The sequence below is a fragment of the Anomaloglossus baeobatrachus genome, chromosome 9, assembly GCF_048569485.1.
Source record: "Anomaloglossus baeobatrachus isolate aAnoBae1 chromosome 9, aAnoBae1.hap1, whole genome shotgun sequence".
NCBI classification, from domain to species: domain Eukaryota; kingdom Metazoa; phylum Chordata; class Amphibia; order Anura; family Aromobatidae; genus Anomaloglossus; species Anomaloglossus baeobatrachus.
The window spans coordinates 200,485,505-200,504,030 of NC_134361.1; the positions used below are offsets into that span (position 1 = coordinate 200,485,505).

At 47.6% G+C, this 18,526-nt stretch overlaps 1 protein-coding gene across 1 annotated transcript in view; it reads right to left on the minus strand.

The window, feature by feature from the left end:
- Positions 1 to 273: 273 nt before the first annotated feature.
- The window catches only part of PLP2 (proteolipid protein 2), a 37,423-nt gene continuing 19,170 nt past the window's right edge, over positions 274 to 18,526 (minus strand). Inside the window, exons 2-5 of the mRNA XM_075322860.1 lie at positions 12,408 to 12,563; positions 3,221 to 3,316; positions 2,455 to 2,545; positions 274 to 625 (exon numbers count right to left, since the gene is read on the minus strand). Of these exons, the coding sequence (XP_075178975.1) occupies positions 606 to 625; positions 2,455 to 2,545; positions 3,221 to 3,316; positions 12,408 to 12,563 (363 nt within the window). The 3' untranslated portion in view covers positions 274 to 605. The remainder of the gene's footprint in view (positions 626 to 2,454; positions 2,546 to 3,220; positions 3,317 to 12,407; positions 12,564 to 18,526) is intronic.

The window sequence follows — 18,526 nt, forward strand, 5'->3', positions numbered from 1 at the left end:
TTAAAAGTTTGATGTACATCTGTGTGCATTGAGCTCCCCCTAGTGGTGAGTAAAAGGAAACCAGAATGTTACATTTTACTTTACTATGTTGGGAACAGAGTTCTGTAATGGAAACACAGCAATATTCACTCTAAAGACCCCAAGGACTTTAGCACAGAAACAGCGCCGCCCTTTGGGTTGTACCTGGTATTACACTGAAGCTCCATTCTTTTGAAGTAAGATCTGATGTCTTTCAGCTTTCATGTCTTCTGGCCATTTATTCCACACGACAGACACAATTATAGTTACATTTATTAATGTATTAAAAAAAAGCTTATTCTTTTATGTAAAACAAACCCCATACAGTGGACGCATCGTAACTAACAAACTAGCAAATGTGTTCTGCCATCACCCACTCATCCACTGGTATAATGCCCACGTGTGTACATAATATATTCACATACATATACACAGCGTGTGCCCAAAGTTATCCACTGTGGGACAATATCCCTACGCCGCCAGAGTCCTGATCACCAACGACGTCTTCAGTGGGTGGTCAATGGCATGGAGTTGACTCTTGGCTTGTGTCAAACACCGTCATCTCTCCCGCTGGTACAAAACGAAGGTTAGATGTTATCAGGAGAATCTGGGGAAAAAAGGAAAAGGTTTAGAAATGCCAAACTTATAAATCTGTGGAAAATCAGACACTAGGCTTTACAAAGTACCTATTGATTTCAATGGGCACTCACAGATCTGCATGGACACATGTCCTTATAGGAAGGCACCTCCTAATGTATTAGAAAATCCTTCAATTCAAGCTCACTTTTTTTTGTATATGCATCTCATTAGGGTTTTTGGACCTCCTTTTCTCTTGGTAAAAAGGGATCTAATTTTTAGTTACTTTTTATATTCGTTTTTTTTTTTTTTTTTTCATTTTTTTGCTGATGTTGGGTAAAAGGAAACATAAAAAAATATGTCCAGTTATCACTTTTTTTTTCTTATTTTTTTAAAACCACAAGTGGCCAATAAAATAATTTTTAAATGGTGTTCTAATTATTTTTGTCAGGACTAGAAACAGTGGTTTGGACTGACCTGATCTTATTTTTCCTGATTTTTGCCTTCCTTCCCTGTCTCTTTTCTTTCCATGTCTCCTTTCCTTCCTTCTATCCCTTTCCTCTCTCTCCTTTCCTTCCTTCTCTCTCTTTTGCTTCCTTCTCTCTCTCCCTTCCTTGTCTCTTTTCATTCCTTCCCTCTCTCCCATCCTTCTCCTTTCGCACCTTCTCTCCCTTCCTTCTCTCTTTTCCTTACTTCTCTTTTCCTTCCTTACTCCTTTCCTCGACTCTTTTCCTTCCTTCTCTCCCTTCCCTCTCTCTCTTGCCTCACTCCCTTTGTTCATTCTCTCCCATCCCTCTCACCCCCTCTCCCTCCCTTCCCTCTCTTCCTTCCCTATGTTCCTTCCTTTCCTCTCTCCTTTGGTTCATTCTATCCCATCCCACTCTCCCTTACGTCCCTCTCACCCTTCCTTCCCTCTCTCATTTCCTTCTCTCTCTTCCTTTCCTCTCCTTTCGTTCATTCTATCCATCCCTCACGTCTCGCTCTCCCTTCCTTCCCTCTCTCCCTTCGTTCCTTCTCCCCCAACTCTCTCTCCCTTCGTTCCCCTTCTTACCCTTCCCTCTCTTCCTTCTCCCCCTTCCTACCCTTCCCTCTCTTCCTTCTCACCCTTCCATCCCTCTCTCTCTTTCTCCATTCTTCCCTCTCCCTTCGTTCCTTCCCTCCCCTTTCCATCCCTCCCTTCCGTCCCCTCCCTTCGTTTCTTCTCTCCCATCCCTCTCCCTCCCTTCCCCATCTCTATTACTTCCTTTTCTCCCTCCCTTCCCTCGCCTCCTTTCCTCCTTCCTGTCTTTTTCTTTCTATAGCTCATTCTCTGTGTTTATCTCTATTACTCTCTAATTTTTTTGCTCATTTTTTTTTCTGTCTTTAATTCTTTCTTTCCTTTCCTATATGTGGTCTCCTTAAATTGTATTCCTTATAAAGTGATAAAAGATCTTTGGGGGCATGTAAACATACTTCATCCTGTGGCACTGCGGAGGTAATTTGGGTCTGCCCGTACACCCCCTAGCACCTGGCGATCATATGATCATTATGATGGGAGTAATGTCCCTAACCAGTATAACACAGCGCTCAGGACGGCCTTCTCTATCGGGGTCCATCAGTCTCCGATATCCCTGTTTCGGCTTCTGCAGCCGCTCTATCTTATGCAGCTGCCGACTTTCCGAGGACGTTAAAAATATGTTATGTTCTGCACTGTACTTTTGACAAGACCCCATGCTCCTCTGCTTCCTCATACTCATTCTTGTAAAAACAAAAATGGTGGCCAGTTTCCACCACTAGAGGTCTGACACAGCACTGTATGGCCGCCACTAGTAGGCTGACCCACTAATGGCGGTAACAGGCGGCAGTGATTTTCTTACTCACCGGTCGCGGCCTGTGTGTGTGTTTTTCTTAGTGTAGGAAACGTGATGAAAGCATCATAAGCGAAGAGGATCCCTGCCAGAAGCCCAAAAACCTGCAAATAAAACATAAAAAGCCATTTTTTTGGACCGAGGCATGAAGTATCAACACAAATTCTTGAAGGCGTCTTAAAAATTCCCCAAAAACTGTCTTCCCATAACAGCCAATCAGAGCGCAGCTTACATTTTTCCTGAGCAGAATTCAAAACAAAAGCTGCTCTGTCATTGGTTGCTATGGGCAACAGACCTTTATTTTCCTTTAGATCCTTTAATACAATCGCACCCATTGTGTTTTATGAATTTTAGAGATAATGTATACTTGTTCCCCATAGCAACGAGTGCCCCCAATTTATTTTTAATGTTTGTTAGGATAATAAAGCTAGATTTTTTCCTCAAGGATTCACAGGCTGACCGCAGGCCTCTAGGCCCGAACTCGACAGCCATATATTTACCTTTGAGGCTGTTGTCAAATTCTAGTCAGGAGACGCGCTGTCTGTCCATGAATCACAGGCCGTACTCCGACCGTGACACACGGACGTGTGGATGCGGCCTACATATGAGATTTAAGATCTTTATGACAGGATTTCCCATGTGAACGGGGCCCTCTATGGCGGCACAAAAATCCCTACAGTTCTGCCCTACGTCATGCATGTGAATAGGGCCTCTGTGTTTGAGAAGAAAAACGATATACGTGACAATCCTTAAAATCTCCGTTTTTTTTTTTTACTCACCGATCCGGCAATGCCAGGGCCATCTCCACCGCGGATCAGACATACCAAGGAGAGAATGATGAAAAGACCGCCACCAATGGCTGCACGAAGAAAGTCCTAGAAACAAGGAATATACATCAAAAAGACCAGAAGACCCAGCGTGTTAAGTCACAACATGTAAGTCAAGTTAAAGCAATTATATTTAGTATATATTGGAAGCGAGAGCCGCAAAATCCACAGTCATCCCGCCTGCGTGTTACCACTGTTCCGTGGAAAGTGGAAAAATAGTGAATGATTTGTATTTGCTACAGTGAGATTTGCTGCAAAACATGGCAAAATGCAAACATTTAACGCATGGGTCTCAGACAGCACACCAATGCTCAGACGCTACAGTACTGCTCAGACGTCACATTACTACTTAGATGGCATACGGTGTGAAAACCCAATCCAGTGCTCAGACTCTAAAGTACCACTCAGATGTCACCATAACGCTCAGACGCAACTGACTGTTCTGAACAATAGTGTGCCGTCTGAGCGGTGTTGTGCTATCTAAGCAGTCAGTTGCGTGTGAGTGGTAGTGTGACATGTGAGCGGCAGTGTGACTTCTGAGTTGTAGGGCACCGTCTGAGCGATGTGCTATCTGAGCAGTCAGTTGCACTGGGCAGTAGTTTGCCGTCTGAGCAGTCAGTGTCGTCTGAGAGCTAGAGTGCCATCTGAGCAGTAATATACTGAGTGGTAGTGTGACTTCTGAGCAGTAGGGCATCATCTGAGTGGTGTTGTGCTATCTGAAGTCACACTACCACTCAGTATACTACTGCTCAGATAGCACGCTAGCACTCAGACGGCACTAACTGCTCAGACTGTAAACTACTGCCCAGTATAACTGACTGCGCAGATAGCACAAAACCGCTCAGACGGCACCCTACTGCTCACATGTCACACTACCACTCAGACGCAACTGACTGCTTAGATAGCACAACACTGCACAGAAGTCATATTACCGCTCAGATGGCACTGACTGCTTAGATGGCACACTACCGCTCATATGGCACATCATGGCTCAGACAGCACCCATCGGTCAGACAGCAAGGATTACTTCAATAGCACACTACTACTCAGATGCAGCTGACTTTTCAGATGGCATGAAACCACTCAGACGACAATAACTGCTCAGATGGCACACTACTGCTCAGACGCAACTGACTGCTCAGACAGCACAGCACCACTCGGTCGGCGAGCTACTGCTCAGATGTCACACTACCGCTCAGATCGCATTATTTGTATTTGCTTTACTAAGATTTGCTGCAAAACGCAAACAGATTTAACAAATGGTTCTCTGACAGCACACTACTGCACAGATGCTACGGTATCGCTCAAATGTAACACTACCACTTATGGCATACGGTGTGAAAACCCAATCCAGTGCTCGGACTCTAAAGCACCACTCCGATGTCACCCTACCGCTCAGATGCAACTGACTGCTCAGATAGCACAACACCGCTCAGACGGCATACTACTGCTCAGATGCTACAGTACCGCTCAGACGTCACGACCGCTAAGATGGCATACCATGTGAAACACCAACCAAGTGCTCAGACTCTAAAGTACCACTCAGACGCAACTGACTGCTCAGATAGCACAACACCGCTCAGACAGCGTACTACTGCTCAGAGGTCACACTACCTGCTGACACGCAACTGATTGCTCAAATAGCACAACACCGCTCAGACGTCACGCTACCAGTTAGATGGAAAACCCAATAAAGTGTTCAGTCGCTAATGTATCACTCAGATTATTAATATTTATAGCACAACACCGCTCAGACGACGCACTACTGCTAAGAAGTCACACTATCGCTCAGATGCCACTGACTGCCCAGATTGCACAACACCGCTCAGACGTCACACTACCGGTTAGATGGCATACCATGTGAAAACCCAATCCAGTGCTCAATCATTAATGTAACACTGATATTATTATTAATATTTATAGAAAAACACCGCTCAGACAAAGCACTACTGCTAAGAAGTCACACTACCGCTCAGATGCAACTGACTGCCCAGATGGCACAATAACGCTCAGACGTCACACTACTGCTTGGATGGTATACCATGTGAAAACTCAATCCATTGCTCTGTTGCTAATGTACCACTCAGATGTTACACTACCACTCTGACGCAACTGACTGCTTAAATAGCACAACGCTCAGGCGATGCACTACCGCTCAGACGGCACACTACCGCTCAGACGGCACACTACCGCTCAGACGGCACACTACCGCTCAGACGGCACACTACCGCTCAGACGGCGCATTCTGGCTCAGATATCTACTGCTCAGACGGCAATGATTACTCTGATAGCACACTACCACTCAGACGGCACACTACCATTCACATTGCACTCTATGGCTCAGACGGCGATGATTACTCCGATAGCACACTACCGCTCAGACGGCACACTATGGCTCAGACAGCAATGGTTACTCTGATAGCACACTACTAAAGTGAAAACCCAGTCCAAGGAAATCCTGAAGACATGAGAAGACTGGAATTGAGAAACCGTATGCCACAAAGTCAGTGTTTCCCACCTGGGCTTTCTCAAAACTCCGGTTAAAAACGGCATCAGAAGTGCCACAAAAAGCACAAGGCAAGAAGCCAATCAGGCTTCCTGCAGCACTGCTGATATATTCAATTACCTCAATATTGTTAATAAAAAGCTGTCATCAGAAAATGATCTACTGGTTAAATAAGATTTCTTTCCCTTTAAAATGTAGATACAATTTAAAATTTCAATACTTAAAATTTGTAAAAACAATTATTTGTTAGGGGTACACCAAAATCATTTTTTTAAAAAAACATCACTTCCTTCTAAGTCCAAAAAACTGGTCTAGAGAATGAATACATAGCAACAGCCATGTGTTGAGACTTAGACACTAGGGGGCGCAATAACCTTATATATGGACCATTGATCTGTAAGGATGACAGAGCACAAGAAATGGAGATGCAAATCGCGGGAAAAGCCAGGCAGACTCCCAGTGGCCGCCAGATGGATCAGTTACAGTCACTGCCATACTCTGGACGACCCGATGCATCCATGCATTACATGCAGAACATTGATTTCACTGCTCTATTTCTCCTTTGATCTTGCCGCAGGGAAAAATGGTGATTTGCTCCTGGGTTTTCCTATTATCCCCATCCGATCAATGGATGCCCTGTGATTAGCTCGTCATTAAATGCTTCTTACAACTTCAAAATAGACAAATCCTTTTAAAGTGGTCTGTGTGTCAGGACTGATGACAAGAATGGAGGTGCCCTTTTTTAAAGAACCTGTCACGTATATAGGGAGAGGCTCAGGATTAGCGTTCTCTTTTACCATCTGAGACCGTGCACATTTAAACGTTGCTTTTTTTCTTTTGGGCATTTAAGGGTTAATCCCGTCTCTTCTGCAGCAGCACACTTGCTCAGCTCCTGTCAGTTGAGCACTTCTGGGCTGTATTTTATCCCTCTGCTTCCTGGAGAGGTTGCTGGTTAGTCTATTTGGTTAGGAGCTAGCCAGGGAGCAGAGAGGACATGTTCTTACTGCTTCTGCTGTGATTGTTTTTGGTCATTGTTGTAATTTGGTTATTCTATCTCCTTTTCTTTGTACCCTTACCCGTTCACCTTTGGTTATCCCCTGGTGCAGGTTTTAGGTGTGTTTGGGTTTTTGTTTACCCCATCTGTTGTTTTGTGTTGGTGGGTTTTTGGGGTCTTTGTCCCGTTCAGTTCCCTGGGTGGTGGGGACATAGTCTTCAGGGCCAGGACAGGAGACAGGGCCACATTGGAGGCTCGACCTGGACTACCTTTCAGTCTACCATCGGGATAAGGGACAGAACAGGGACCCCAGTCTTAGGGTCAGCTGAGAAACCCCTGTACCATCCTTGTCTCCCCATTCAACAGATGGGGTAAATAAAAACTCAAACACACCTGAAACCAAAAGTGAACAGGTAAGGGTACAAAGAAAAGGAGGTAGAATAAACAACTTACAACAATGGCCAAAAACAATTACAGCAGAAGCAGTAAGAACACGTCCTCGGGGGCGTGTCCTGACATGGAAGCGTGAGGACGCTGGATCCCAGAGCTCCTGCGCCCACAGCCTAAATCTACTAAATCCTGCAGCCCCCACTTACCCAGGATGGCCCCCAAGAAGAGACCGGGGGTAGCGCCCGCTTCTGCCTCCCCGGTGACGAGCCAGAGACCCCAGGGGAGCCTTACAAAGTTTCTGACGGCGCCGGGCTCTGAACCTCCGCAGGCGGCCCGAAGCAAGATGGCGCCGGCGGGCGCGCGGCGTCCTCCAGCGGGGGATTCCCCAGGTGCCGCTCGGCATTCTCCCACAGCCTGTGCAGCAGAGCAGGGGACCAGCGGTGCAGAGAAACGGAGGTCGGAGGCGGCGGTGGCACTGGACGGAGCGGGCCCAGGTACAGAGGACTGGAGGAGGGGGGAGGCTGCTCAGCCTGCCTCGCAGCACGCTGCTGTGGATAGGGGGGGGGCCCTGAGGGGATCACCAGACCCGGGGATACCGGCCATGCTCTGCACACAGGAGACCCCCCCGCCCACGGGGCACACAGAACCTCAGGTGATACCAAACAGTATGCATGCTGGCCCCCCACAGGGGGACATACAAGCCCTGAGAGAGCTCATTTTGGCCCTCCCCAGCAAGAAAGATCTGGAGGATGTTGTGGCTAGAATTGAATCCTCCCAGCAGATGGCGCTGTCTGCCCTGAGGGAGGAAATGGTGGTACTGGAGGACAGAATTGAAGCCACAGAGCAGGCTCAGGAGTCCCTGGAGAGCAGAATGGAGAGGATTGAGAGAGACTGTGAGTCATCCAATGCCCGCATCAGAGACCTTGCCCTGCTCTTGGATGATCAAGAGAACAGGGGCAGAAGAAATAATATCAGACTGAAGGGTATACCGGACGACTGGCCCCAGGAACTCCTGCGTACTAAAGTCTTAAACATCTTCAACCGGGTCACTGATCGCCCATTGGAGGCTACCTACCTCTTCGACAGAATTCACAGAGTCGCAAGGACGGGCCCTAGATCTGCCCCCTCCTCTAGAGATGTACTATGTCGTTTGCACTATTATGGAGACAGAGAAAGGATCCTACAGGGAGCTTGGTCATACGGACCGGTGGAGATGGATGGGGCCATGGTGAAGTTATTCCCTGATGTCTCCGGCCGCACGCTATATATGAGACGCCTGCTTCATCCTCTCCTGCTCGGCATCAAAGAAGTAAACGCTTCATATAGATGGGGCCATCCCTTCCATTTGATAGTACGCAAGGGGGACTCCGTGTTTTTGCTGAGGAGGCACTCAGAGCTTCCTGATCTTTTTGCATTCCTGGGAATACCAGACTGCTCAATTCCGGACTGGTTGGAGTGGGAACCCCAGGCACCCCCGAGGCCGCGGAGGAGGAAGGGAGGCACCCTTTCTGCTCAAAGCGGCGATCCTTGAGGGGTTTGGCATGTACCGGATGCTGCCGGGAGGAAGGAGTGGTCCAAGATGTGAGACGAAGGTGCTTTTGATGAGAGGCGGAGTCAAAATACGGGGAGCTGGGAGGCTCTCTCTTGCCTATACGACTCCTGAGCAGGAGCCCTGGCCTTGGGCTAGTTTTTTCTGGACATAGTATACTGTCTAAAGTTTTTGAAAATTCTATTTCTTTGGCAATGTCTAGTTTAAGATTGGGGGGGGGGGGGGGGGGGGGGATGTTTTTCTTTACCGCGTTCATCCTGGGTGGTGGGGTGTGTGGGTGGTTAATCGGCTGACCCTTCCTCTCCGTCGGGGACAGGGGTCATTTAGTGCTAATAAGAGGGGCGCGGGTCTGCGCTCTGGCCGCATGTCAGTTCTTGTCCCTATCTTTTTCTTAGTAGTCCCTGGGCTGGTCCCTGGTGCTGCGAGCGGCAGTCTCGCTGCTTTTCCTCTTTCTTGTTCTCTCCTCTGAACTTCTTGCCTCTCTCTCTTCCCCCTGCTAAAGGGTCTCAGCTACTTCCCTCTTTGTCAATACTTTTTCTACCCCTCCTCTCTTTTTACCAGCTTTCCCTCTCTTCCTTTTTTTTTTTTTTTTTTCCTCCCCCCTTCCCCTCTTTTCTCTTGGTTTGCTCCTCTAGGACCTCGCGACAGAAAATGGCAAAACAGAGGCAGGCCGAACTGCGGGTGGGCTCACTGAATGTCAAGGGCCTTCATAGCCCGGAGAAACGGTCTATCCTGCTGAACCTTCTTTGGAGAAACCGAATCCAGGTAGCCTTCCTCCAGGAGACACATTACTGTGAAGCTAAGCCTTACAGACTCTCGGACAGAAGGTACCCCATTGTGCACCACTCACCCTCCCCTGATCCTAGATCTAGGGGAACGAGCATCCTCATGTCCAGCACGCTCCCGTGGGAATTGTTAGACTCTCAGACAGACGACCTGGGTAGACTTATGATGCTCAAGGGACGCATAGCTACTCAGATATTCACATTTGTGGCAGTATACTTGCCTAATGTGGGCCAATGTCCCACCTTGTTGCGGTACCTTGAGAAGATAGAGGAATTCTCGGAGGGCACTCTGGTTCTCGGGGGTGACTTTAACGTAGTTTTGGAACCGTTGAGAGACAGTTCAAAAGGGGTGTCCGGTATGCCACACATGACGCTGCGCCGGATGAGACGGGGATTACATGACCACCAACTGATAGACACTTGGCGATTGCTGTACCCATCAGACAAAGACTTTTCATTTTATTCTGCAGCGCACGACTGCTATTCTAGGTTGGACCTCTTTTTTATTAAACATGGGGACCTACACTCTCTGGTGGATGCGTCAATTGAGTGCATATCTTTTTCTGATCACGCACTGATCACGGTCACTCTGTCCCTTGAATGTCCCATCGGGAGGCAGGGTCAGTGGCTATTGAACACCTCGCTACTCAATGAGCCGGTGACAATGCAAGAAATAATGGAGGCCCTGAAGGAATACTTTGATTGTAGTGGGGGGGAGGGGATGTCCCCCAACATTGTGTGGGAAGCTCACAAATGTGTCGTGAGGGGATTATTCATTAAACATGGGGCCCGTCTGAAAAGGGAACGGGAAGCTGAGGTTACATCTCTACTAGCAGACATAAGGGAGTTGGAAGCAGTACATAAGGGGTCTCTGGGAGGGAACGTGGGCGCCAATCTGGCCAGGAAGAGGGAGGAACTCAGGTCCTTGCTATATCAAAAGGCCAAGGGAGTGCTAGCTAAATGCAGGCGGCATTTCTATGAATATGGCAATAAAAGTGGCAGGACCCTGGCTAGAGCCCTCCGGATCCAGAGGGCGAGGGGCTATGTTCCTAGAGTGCACGTGTCTGGCGACAGGTGGGCCACTCTTCCGAAAGACATTGCCTCCGCCTTTAAAGACTTTTACGCCTCTCTCTACTCAATAGATGGGGGGCGGTCGGAGAGGGCCAGGACGGAACTACGGCAGCGTATCCAGAAGTACATTTCTAACTCCGGGTTGAAACACCTTAAACCGGAGGATGCGGACGCCCTGGAAAGACCCATCTCAGAGGAGGAGTACTGGGCTGCAATTAAAAATTCCCCCACTGGTAAGGCCCCTGGTCCGGATGGCTTCCCCCTGCTTTACTACAAAAAGATGGGCTCCATGCTGCTTCCCCCATTTCTCTCGGCCTTTAACAATATCTCACTCTCTGAAAAAGTCCACTTGCCGAGAGACTCTCTGGCCGCTAATATAGTAGTCATCCCTAAAGAGGGTAAAGACCCTACCTCTTGTTCTAGTTACCGACCCATCTCCCTCCTCAACACAGATTTGAAGCTCTTCACCAGAATATTATCAGAGAGACTCTCTCCATTGCTGGGGGAGATTGTCCACCCTGACCAGGCTGGGTTCATGATGGGAAGGGAAGCGAGGGACAACACCACTAAGGCGGTGAACTTAATCCACAGGGCTAATTCGGAAGGGTTGCCCCTGATGCTCTTGTCGACCGACGCAGAAAAAGCATTCGACAGAGTCAATTGGATATTCATGGAGGAGGTTCTTCGGGAGGTGGGGTTTGGGAGGATGATGCTCAGGTGGATTTGCTCTCTGTATAGCAATCCCTCTGCTGTGGTCAGGGTGAACGGTCTCCTTTCAGATAGATTTTCCATTCTTAACGGCACAAGGCAGGGATGTCCCCTCTCACCCCTGATCTTTATCCTGACCCTGGAACCCCTGCTTTGCCGAATTAGAAGTAACATTGACATTTCCGGCCCTATAGTTGCGGGTTCCACCTACAAAATCGCGGCGTACGCGGATGATTTACTTTTCTTTATTACTAACCCTCGGGTCTCCCTGCCCAATTTACTGAGAGAGCTGGAAACATACTCCTCTCTTTCTAATTTTAGAATTAACATGTCCATCTTTGATCTTATATTTTCTGATTAGTTACACTATATGACCCTAAAGGGAATAGATCATAGATTTTTAGGATTGAAAACCAAATTTTTTCAAATATTTTTTTTTGGACATGATAATGGGGTGCTATCTTTCCTGAGCTTCGGTTAACAGCATTTACACATCTTATGAACCATAACAAACAATAGCCTGGAGATGCTTCATTGCTTTCTATGGGGGAATGATGTGGGCATGCTCTGTGTCCTGTGCAGAGGTCACTGTGCAGGGAGGGAGAGGTGGTCAGACACATCCATTACACAGTACATAGCAGGGATACCTATATAAGATTATCTCAGCACAGGAAAAAAAATTTTAATCACATCCAATTGTGGAAATTATTATTATTCCAAGATCTATTGATTAAAATGAACTTTGTTCGTGGGAAAAAAATCCCTTTAAATCTGAATACTCTGTGTAAACAATAGATCATTTTCCGATGACACATTCCCTTTAAGAGTCATTACTCTTTACCGTTATCAGATCAATGCGGGAGATATAGTTAGATTATTGTTATCACAAGCGCCGGACATTAGAGAGAAAAATGTAAAGCATGTGATTCCTAAGGCTCATGTCAAACCTGTATTAGAAGCATTTATACTGGCCAAGTGTCATTTCATGGTCAGCGCAGCAGTGCCTACGCCGCGGCCAGCCCCCTCCTCCCCACCCTATAGGTATATTTGGCAGCATTCTTAATGCTGGAGTATTCTGGGTCCTGATTGCAGAGCGATTGACAATTCTCTGATATGTAAGATCGATCAATACTTACGGTCCAGCCCCAGTGGATGAATGTAACCTGTTGGTCAAAACGGGCTGCGAAGAGGAACAGAAAGATGACAGCGAATATGAGTTCCGTGATCGCAACACCAAGGTATCCGGGAGTGTTTGAGGCAGCGTAACAAATCAGGACGACGAGACAAATAGCCTGCGGAGACAAAAATAAGCAGAATTAGCGCAGGTCAACAGTGTCAGTCTTACAATGGATCGTATCCGATGAGATATCCAGTGCAACAGCGCAGTACAGAACACGATAGGACCAGACTGTACCTGACGCGATATCCAGTGCAACAGCGCAGTACAGAACACGATAGGACCAGATTGTACCCGACGTGATATCCAGTGCAACAGCGCAGTACAGAACACGATAGGACCAGATTGTACCCAATGCAATATCCAGTGCAACAGCCCAGTACAGAACACGATAGGACCAGATTGTACCCGATGCGATACCCAGTGCAACAGCACAGTACAGAACATGATAGGACCATATTGTACCCGATGCAATATCCAGTGCAACAGTGCAGGACAGAACACAATAGGACCAGTTTGTACCCGATGCGATATCCAGTGCAACAGCACAGTATAGAACATGATAGGACCATATTGTACCCGATGCAATATCTAGTACAACAGCACAGTACAGAACATGATAGGACCAGATTGTACCCGATGCAATATCTAGTACAACAGCGCAGTATAGAACATGATAGGACCAGATTGTAGCCGGTGCAATATCCACTGCAACAGCCCAGTACAGAACACCATAGGACCAGATTGTACCCAATGTGATATCCAGTGCAACAGCGCAGTACAGAACACGATAGGACCAGATTGTACCCGATGCGATATCCAGTGCAACAGCCCAGTACAGAACACGATGGGACCAGATTGTACCCGATGCGATATCCAGTGCAACAGCCCAGTACAGAACACGATGGGACCAGATTGTACCCGATGCGATATCCAGTGCAACAGCACAGTACAGAACACGATAGGACCAGATTGTAGCCGGTGCAATATCCACTGCAACAGCCCAGTACAGAACACCATAGGACCAGATTGTACCCAATGTGATATCCAGTGCAACAGCGCAGTACAGAACACGATAGGACCATATTGTACCCGATGCGATATCCAGTACAACAGCGCAGTACAGAACATGATAGGACCATATTGTACCCGATGCGATATCCAGTACAACAGCGCAGTACAGAACATGATAGGACCATATTGTACCCGGTGCAATATCCACTGCAACAGCCCAGTACAGAACACCATAGGACCAGATTGTACCCAATGTGATATCCAGTGCAACAGCGCAGTACAGAACACGCTAGGACCAAAGTACCATATACTATACAGTCCCGTCATAACCATACATAGCAGAAATGATGGGCCACAATTACCGCCATATAGTAAGAATATGAACTAAAAGTCAAATGGCCAATTAAAAAAACCCAGAAAGGATATAAGCAATACATACCATCAATATCCAACCTAGAACAATCTCATATAACACTGTTATTGGAGTACTGTGTGGCGGTATTATGTAGGTCCTGTGCGATCGTTTTTTGGTATATTTAGTATGGCTTGAGGAGTGGTCACTACGCAGTGAAAAGGTATCCATACACATTAGATTTGGGTCGTCCAAACCCGCCTATGGCAGAAACGTATCTGCGCTCACTTAAAGGGATAGTCTACTTTAGGGAACCCAAAATCTGAATTAATAGAGGGGAGTACTATGTTCAAGATTCTCATGTTGTGACTAACGTGGAGAGCATCCTTAATGTCTATCGCTCTGGAGCACCCATCCTGCACTACATAGACTGGGTACTGATTTCAATGTACACGGTGTAATGCTTAGTTTCCCCTCTAGTGGCGCTGTTACTTCTTAAGACTTTTCACTGGATTTATATTAAATTTAAAGGGGTTGTCCATGACTAGGTCCACCCCTTCTCATTCCGGTTTCCCCATTTAAAATAAAAAAAGCCTATACTCACCTACTGTTCTGGCTCCATTACAGTGGTGTCCATGCTCATATTCCTGGGGCTCATGTGAAATTGTGACATCACGCGAGCCCCGCGTCCAATCACCATTGGCTTCTATCTCCTCGCTTGCAGACCCAGGAACAATCAACAACCGCAGTGCTCCCTTCCTGTTGATTAACTCATTAATCTGACTACCGCCTCCAATTCCCACCACTCCCCTGATTCTGGAGCAGTTCTTTTCTTTCTTCTGTGCCCCTCCATTCCAAAGTTATGCCCCTCGGAAATAAATATGTACATTTTTTTTCCCCTTCATCAAACTGAGCGCATCCCACAAACTTCTGGCTGCGTTTTGATTGGCCAGAGGATAAAAAAACAAACGTCCACAGAGAAGTTCTATGGTATACACCCCTTTGTTGAAAGGGAAATTTACATATTTACTTCCGGAGCGTATAACTTTGGATTGGAAGGGCACAGAAGAAAAAGAAAAACTGTTTTAGAATCAGCGGAGTAGCATCAACTGGAGGAGGTACTCAAGTTAAATTAAGAAATCCAATGAAAGAGTCCCTTTAAATCAGTGCTTTTCACCAGATGGATTGGATTCTTTAAATATAACCAATCTCTAAAGTTACAGGCCAACACTAAAGAACTATGTGACCAATCTATGTCCAAGTGTAATAGTCTTAGGGTTGTGACGTCAATAGGCAGGCAACAGGATCCACCATAGATGGCACCAAATCTCTAAAGTCAGAAGCCAGCTCTGGAGAACTATGTGACCAATCTAGGTCTAAGCGTAATAGTCTTAAGGCCGCTTTACACGCTGCGACATCGCTAGCTGAGCGCGATAGCACCCGCCCCCATCGTACGGCCGATATGTGGTGATCGCTGCCGTAGCGAACATTATCGCTACAGCAGCGTCACACGCACATACCTGCTCTGCTACGTCGCTGTGACCGGCGAACCACCTCCTTTCAAAGGGGGCGGTTCGTTCAGCGTCACATTGACGTCACTAAGCGGCCGCCCAATCAAAGCGCAGGGGCGGAGATGAGCGGGACGGAACATCCCGCCCACCTCCTTCCTTCTTCATTGCTGGCGGGACGCAGGTAAGGAGAGGTTCCTCGTTCCTGCGGTGTCACACATAGCGATGTGTGCTGCCGCAGAAACGAGGAACAACATCGAACCTGCAGCAGCAACGATATTTGGGAAGAGGCGGGCATGTCACAGATTAGCGATTTTGAACGTTTTTGCAACGATTCAAAATCGCTAATAGGTGTCACACGCAACGACATCGCTAACGCGGCCGGATGTCCGTCACAAATTCCGTGACCCCAACGACATCGCTTTAGCGATCTCGTAGCGTGTAAAGCCACCTTTAGGGTTGTGACGTCAATGGGCAAGCAACATGATCCACCATAGATGGTTTCTGACTGTAGAGATTTGGTGCCATCTGTGGTGGATCATGTTGCCTGACCATTGACGTCAAGACCCGAAGACCATTTCGCTTAGACATAGATTGGTCACATACAGTAGTTCTCCAGTGTTGGTTTCTGACTGTAGAGATTGGGTGCCAACACTGGAGAACTATGTGACTAATCTATGTCTAAAGCGAAATAGTCTTAGGGAGGCTTTACACGTTGCGACATCGCATCCAAAATATCGTCGGGGTCACGTCGTTAGTGACGCACATCCGGCGCCAGTAACGACATCGCAACGTGTAAATCCTAGATGCGCCAATAAACGATCACAAAAGCGTTGAAAATCGGTGATCTGTGTAGCGTCGTTCATTTTCATAATGTCGGGTCGACCGCAGGTACGATGTTGTTTGTCGCTCCTGGGGCACCACACATCGCTGTGTGTAAACCTGCAGGAGCGACAAACATCTCCTTACCTGCGTCCCGACGGCAATGTGTAAGGGAAAAGGTGGGCGGGATGTTATGTCCCACTCATCTCCGCCCCTCCGCTTCTATTGGCCGGCCGATTAGTGACGTCGCGGTAACATCGCTGTGACGCCGAATGCACCTCCCCCCTTGAAGGAGGGATAGTTCGGCAGTCACAGCGACGTCGCCGACCAGGTATGTGCGTGTGAAGCTGCTGTAGCGATAATGTTCACTACGGCAGCAATCACCACATATCGCATGTGCGACGGGGGCGGGTACTATCGCACTCGGCATCGCTAGCCGATGCTAGCGATGTCGCAACGTGTAAAGTACCCCTTAGGGTTATGACGTCAATGGGCAGGCAACATGGTCCACCATTGATTGTTTCTGACTGTAGAGATTTGATGCCATCTGTGGTGGATCGCGTTGCTTGACCATTGACGTCAAGACCCTAAGACCATTTCGCTTAGACATAGATTGGTCACATAGTTCTCCAGTGTTGGTTTCTGACTATAGAGATTTGGTGCCAACACTGGAGAACTATGTGACCAATCTATGTCTAAACGAAATGGTCTTAGGGTCTTGACGTCAATGGTCAAGCAACGCGATCCACCACAGATGGCACCAAATCTCTACAGTCAAAAGTCAGTACTGGAGAACTATGTGACCAATTTAGGTCCAAGCGTAATAGTCTTAAAGTCAGGGAATTAATGGGCAGGCAACACGATCCACCATAGATGGGGCCATCCTCGTTGGTGGCCTGATGACTTACAGGCGGCAGCTGTCTGTAAATTCCATGTCATGGAAGAAAGTTGAGAGCTACCTATTAACCTTTGATTTATTTGAAGGCTTGAGGAGACTACTGTACACTTTTGTATATTGCTCTGTATGTAGACATGTCCTCCTGCAGATCTATGAGCAGATTTCAGCTGTTGCTGTGTATAAAGCCAAATCCTCAGCCGACCGTTTCGGTCCTCTGGTCTATAAGATCGAGATTCCTTCCTCGGGTGATTCTGAAGGCCTCGCTGTAGGATGAAGAATTATTCTCCTTCTTGGAGGAATTTTAGCGGCCTCCTACATACAGTCTTGGGCGCCTTCGGTGCAGATAATTAGTTTTCACTCTGTACAGTTTTCCGCCAAATTCTCACAATGTGAGACACCATAAAATCTGCACAATATGCATAATAATATGCTTAAAGTGCCATGTGAGCCCTCAGTCAATGGCTGCTGCTTCTCACATCTTCACGTATTTCGGTCTAGTTTGCACAGTGCCAAATTTTGAGAAGCTTCTTTATTAGGAAACTCGTCCGAGACGTGAAACGCACTTTATATTCTTGAAATCTGATGCAGAAGATAAACTTTCAAAAGACTGAACATGTGAACATCGAAGTGGTTTTATAATACAAATACTGTATACACTCGTGTATAAGCCGACTTTTTCAGCACATTTTTTATGCTAAAAAAGCCCCCCCTCAGCTTATACTTGAGTTAGGGTCCCACTTCTGGGTTACGAGACGCATTTTTTCACCCAAAACTGGTGGAGAAAATGGAGATGCGTCTTATACTACAGATAAAGCTTACCGGGTCAGCAGGGCAGAACGGGGTCACAGGACAGAGGGTAGGCGATACTGTGGCTCGGGACTGTTGCGGCGGTGGTGGTAGAGTGGCTCAGGTGGCTAGGTCGGCAATGCTGTGGGCTCGGAGGTCAGGGGTGTCCGCAGCTCTGGAGGGTCATAGGACGGAAGATCGGCAACACTTATGGCTTGAGGGTGTCGCGACTCAGGAGGGTCAGTGATACTGAGGTTAAGAGGTGTCACGGTGGGTGCCATTGAACCTGCCGACATGCTGCGGGCTCCGTTAAGCCAGCCAGTGGTTTACTCGACAGACTTCAAAAACATGGCTGCGGAAGTGGCGAGTACACAGAAGGAGATCTCGGAGAGCCGAGATCTAAACCTGCGCATGAGCATCTTCCACGGCCATATTCTTGAAGTCTATCGCGTCATCCATCAGCTGGCTCAATGGAACACGCCGCCAGGCTGAATGGCACCCCTGAGCCCCCAGTGTCGCTGAACCTCCTGAGCAGTGACACCCATAAGCCATAAGTATTGCTGATCTTCAGTCCTGTCACCCTCCTGAGCCACAACACCCTGAGCCATAAGTATTGCTGATCTTCCACCCTGTGACCCTCCTGAGCCATGACACCCTGAGCCGTAAGTATTGCTGATCTTCTGTCCGGTCACCCTTCT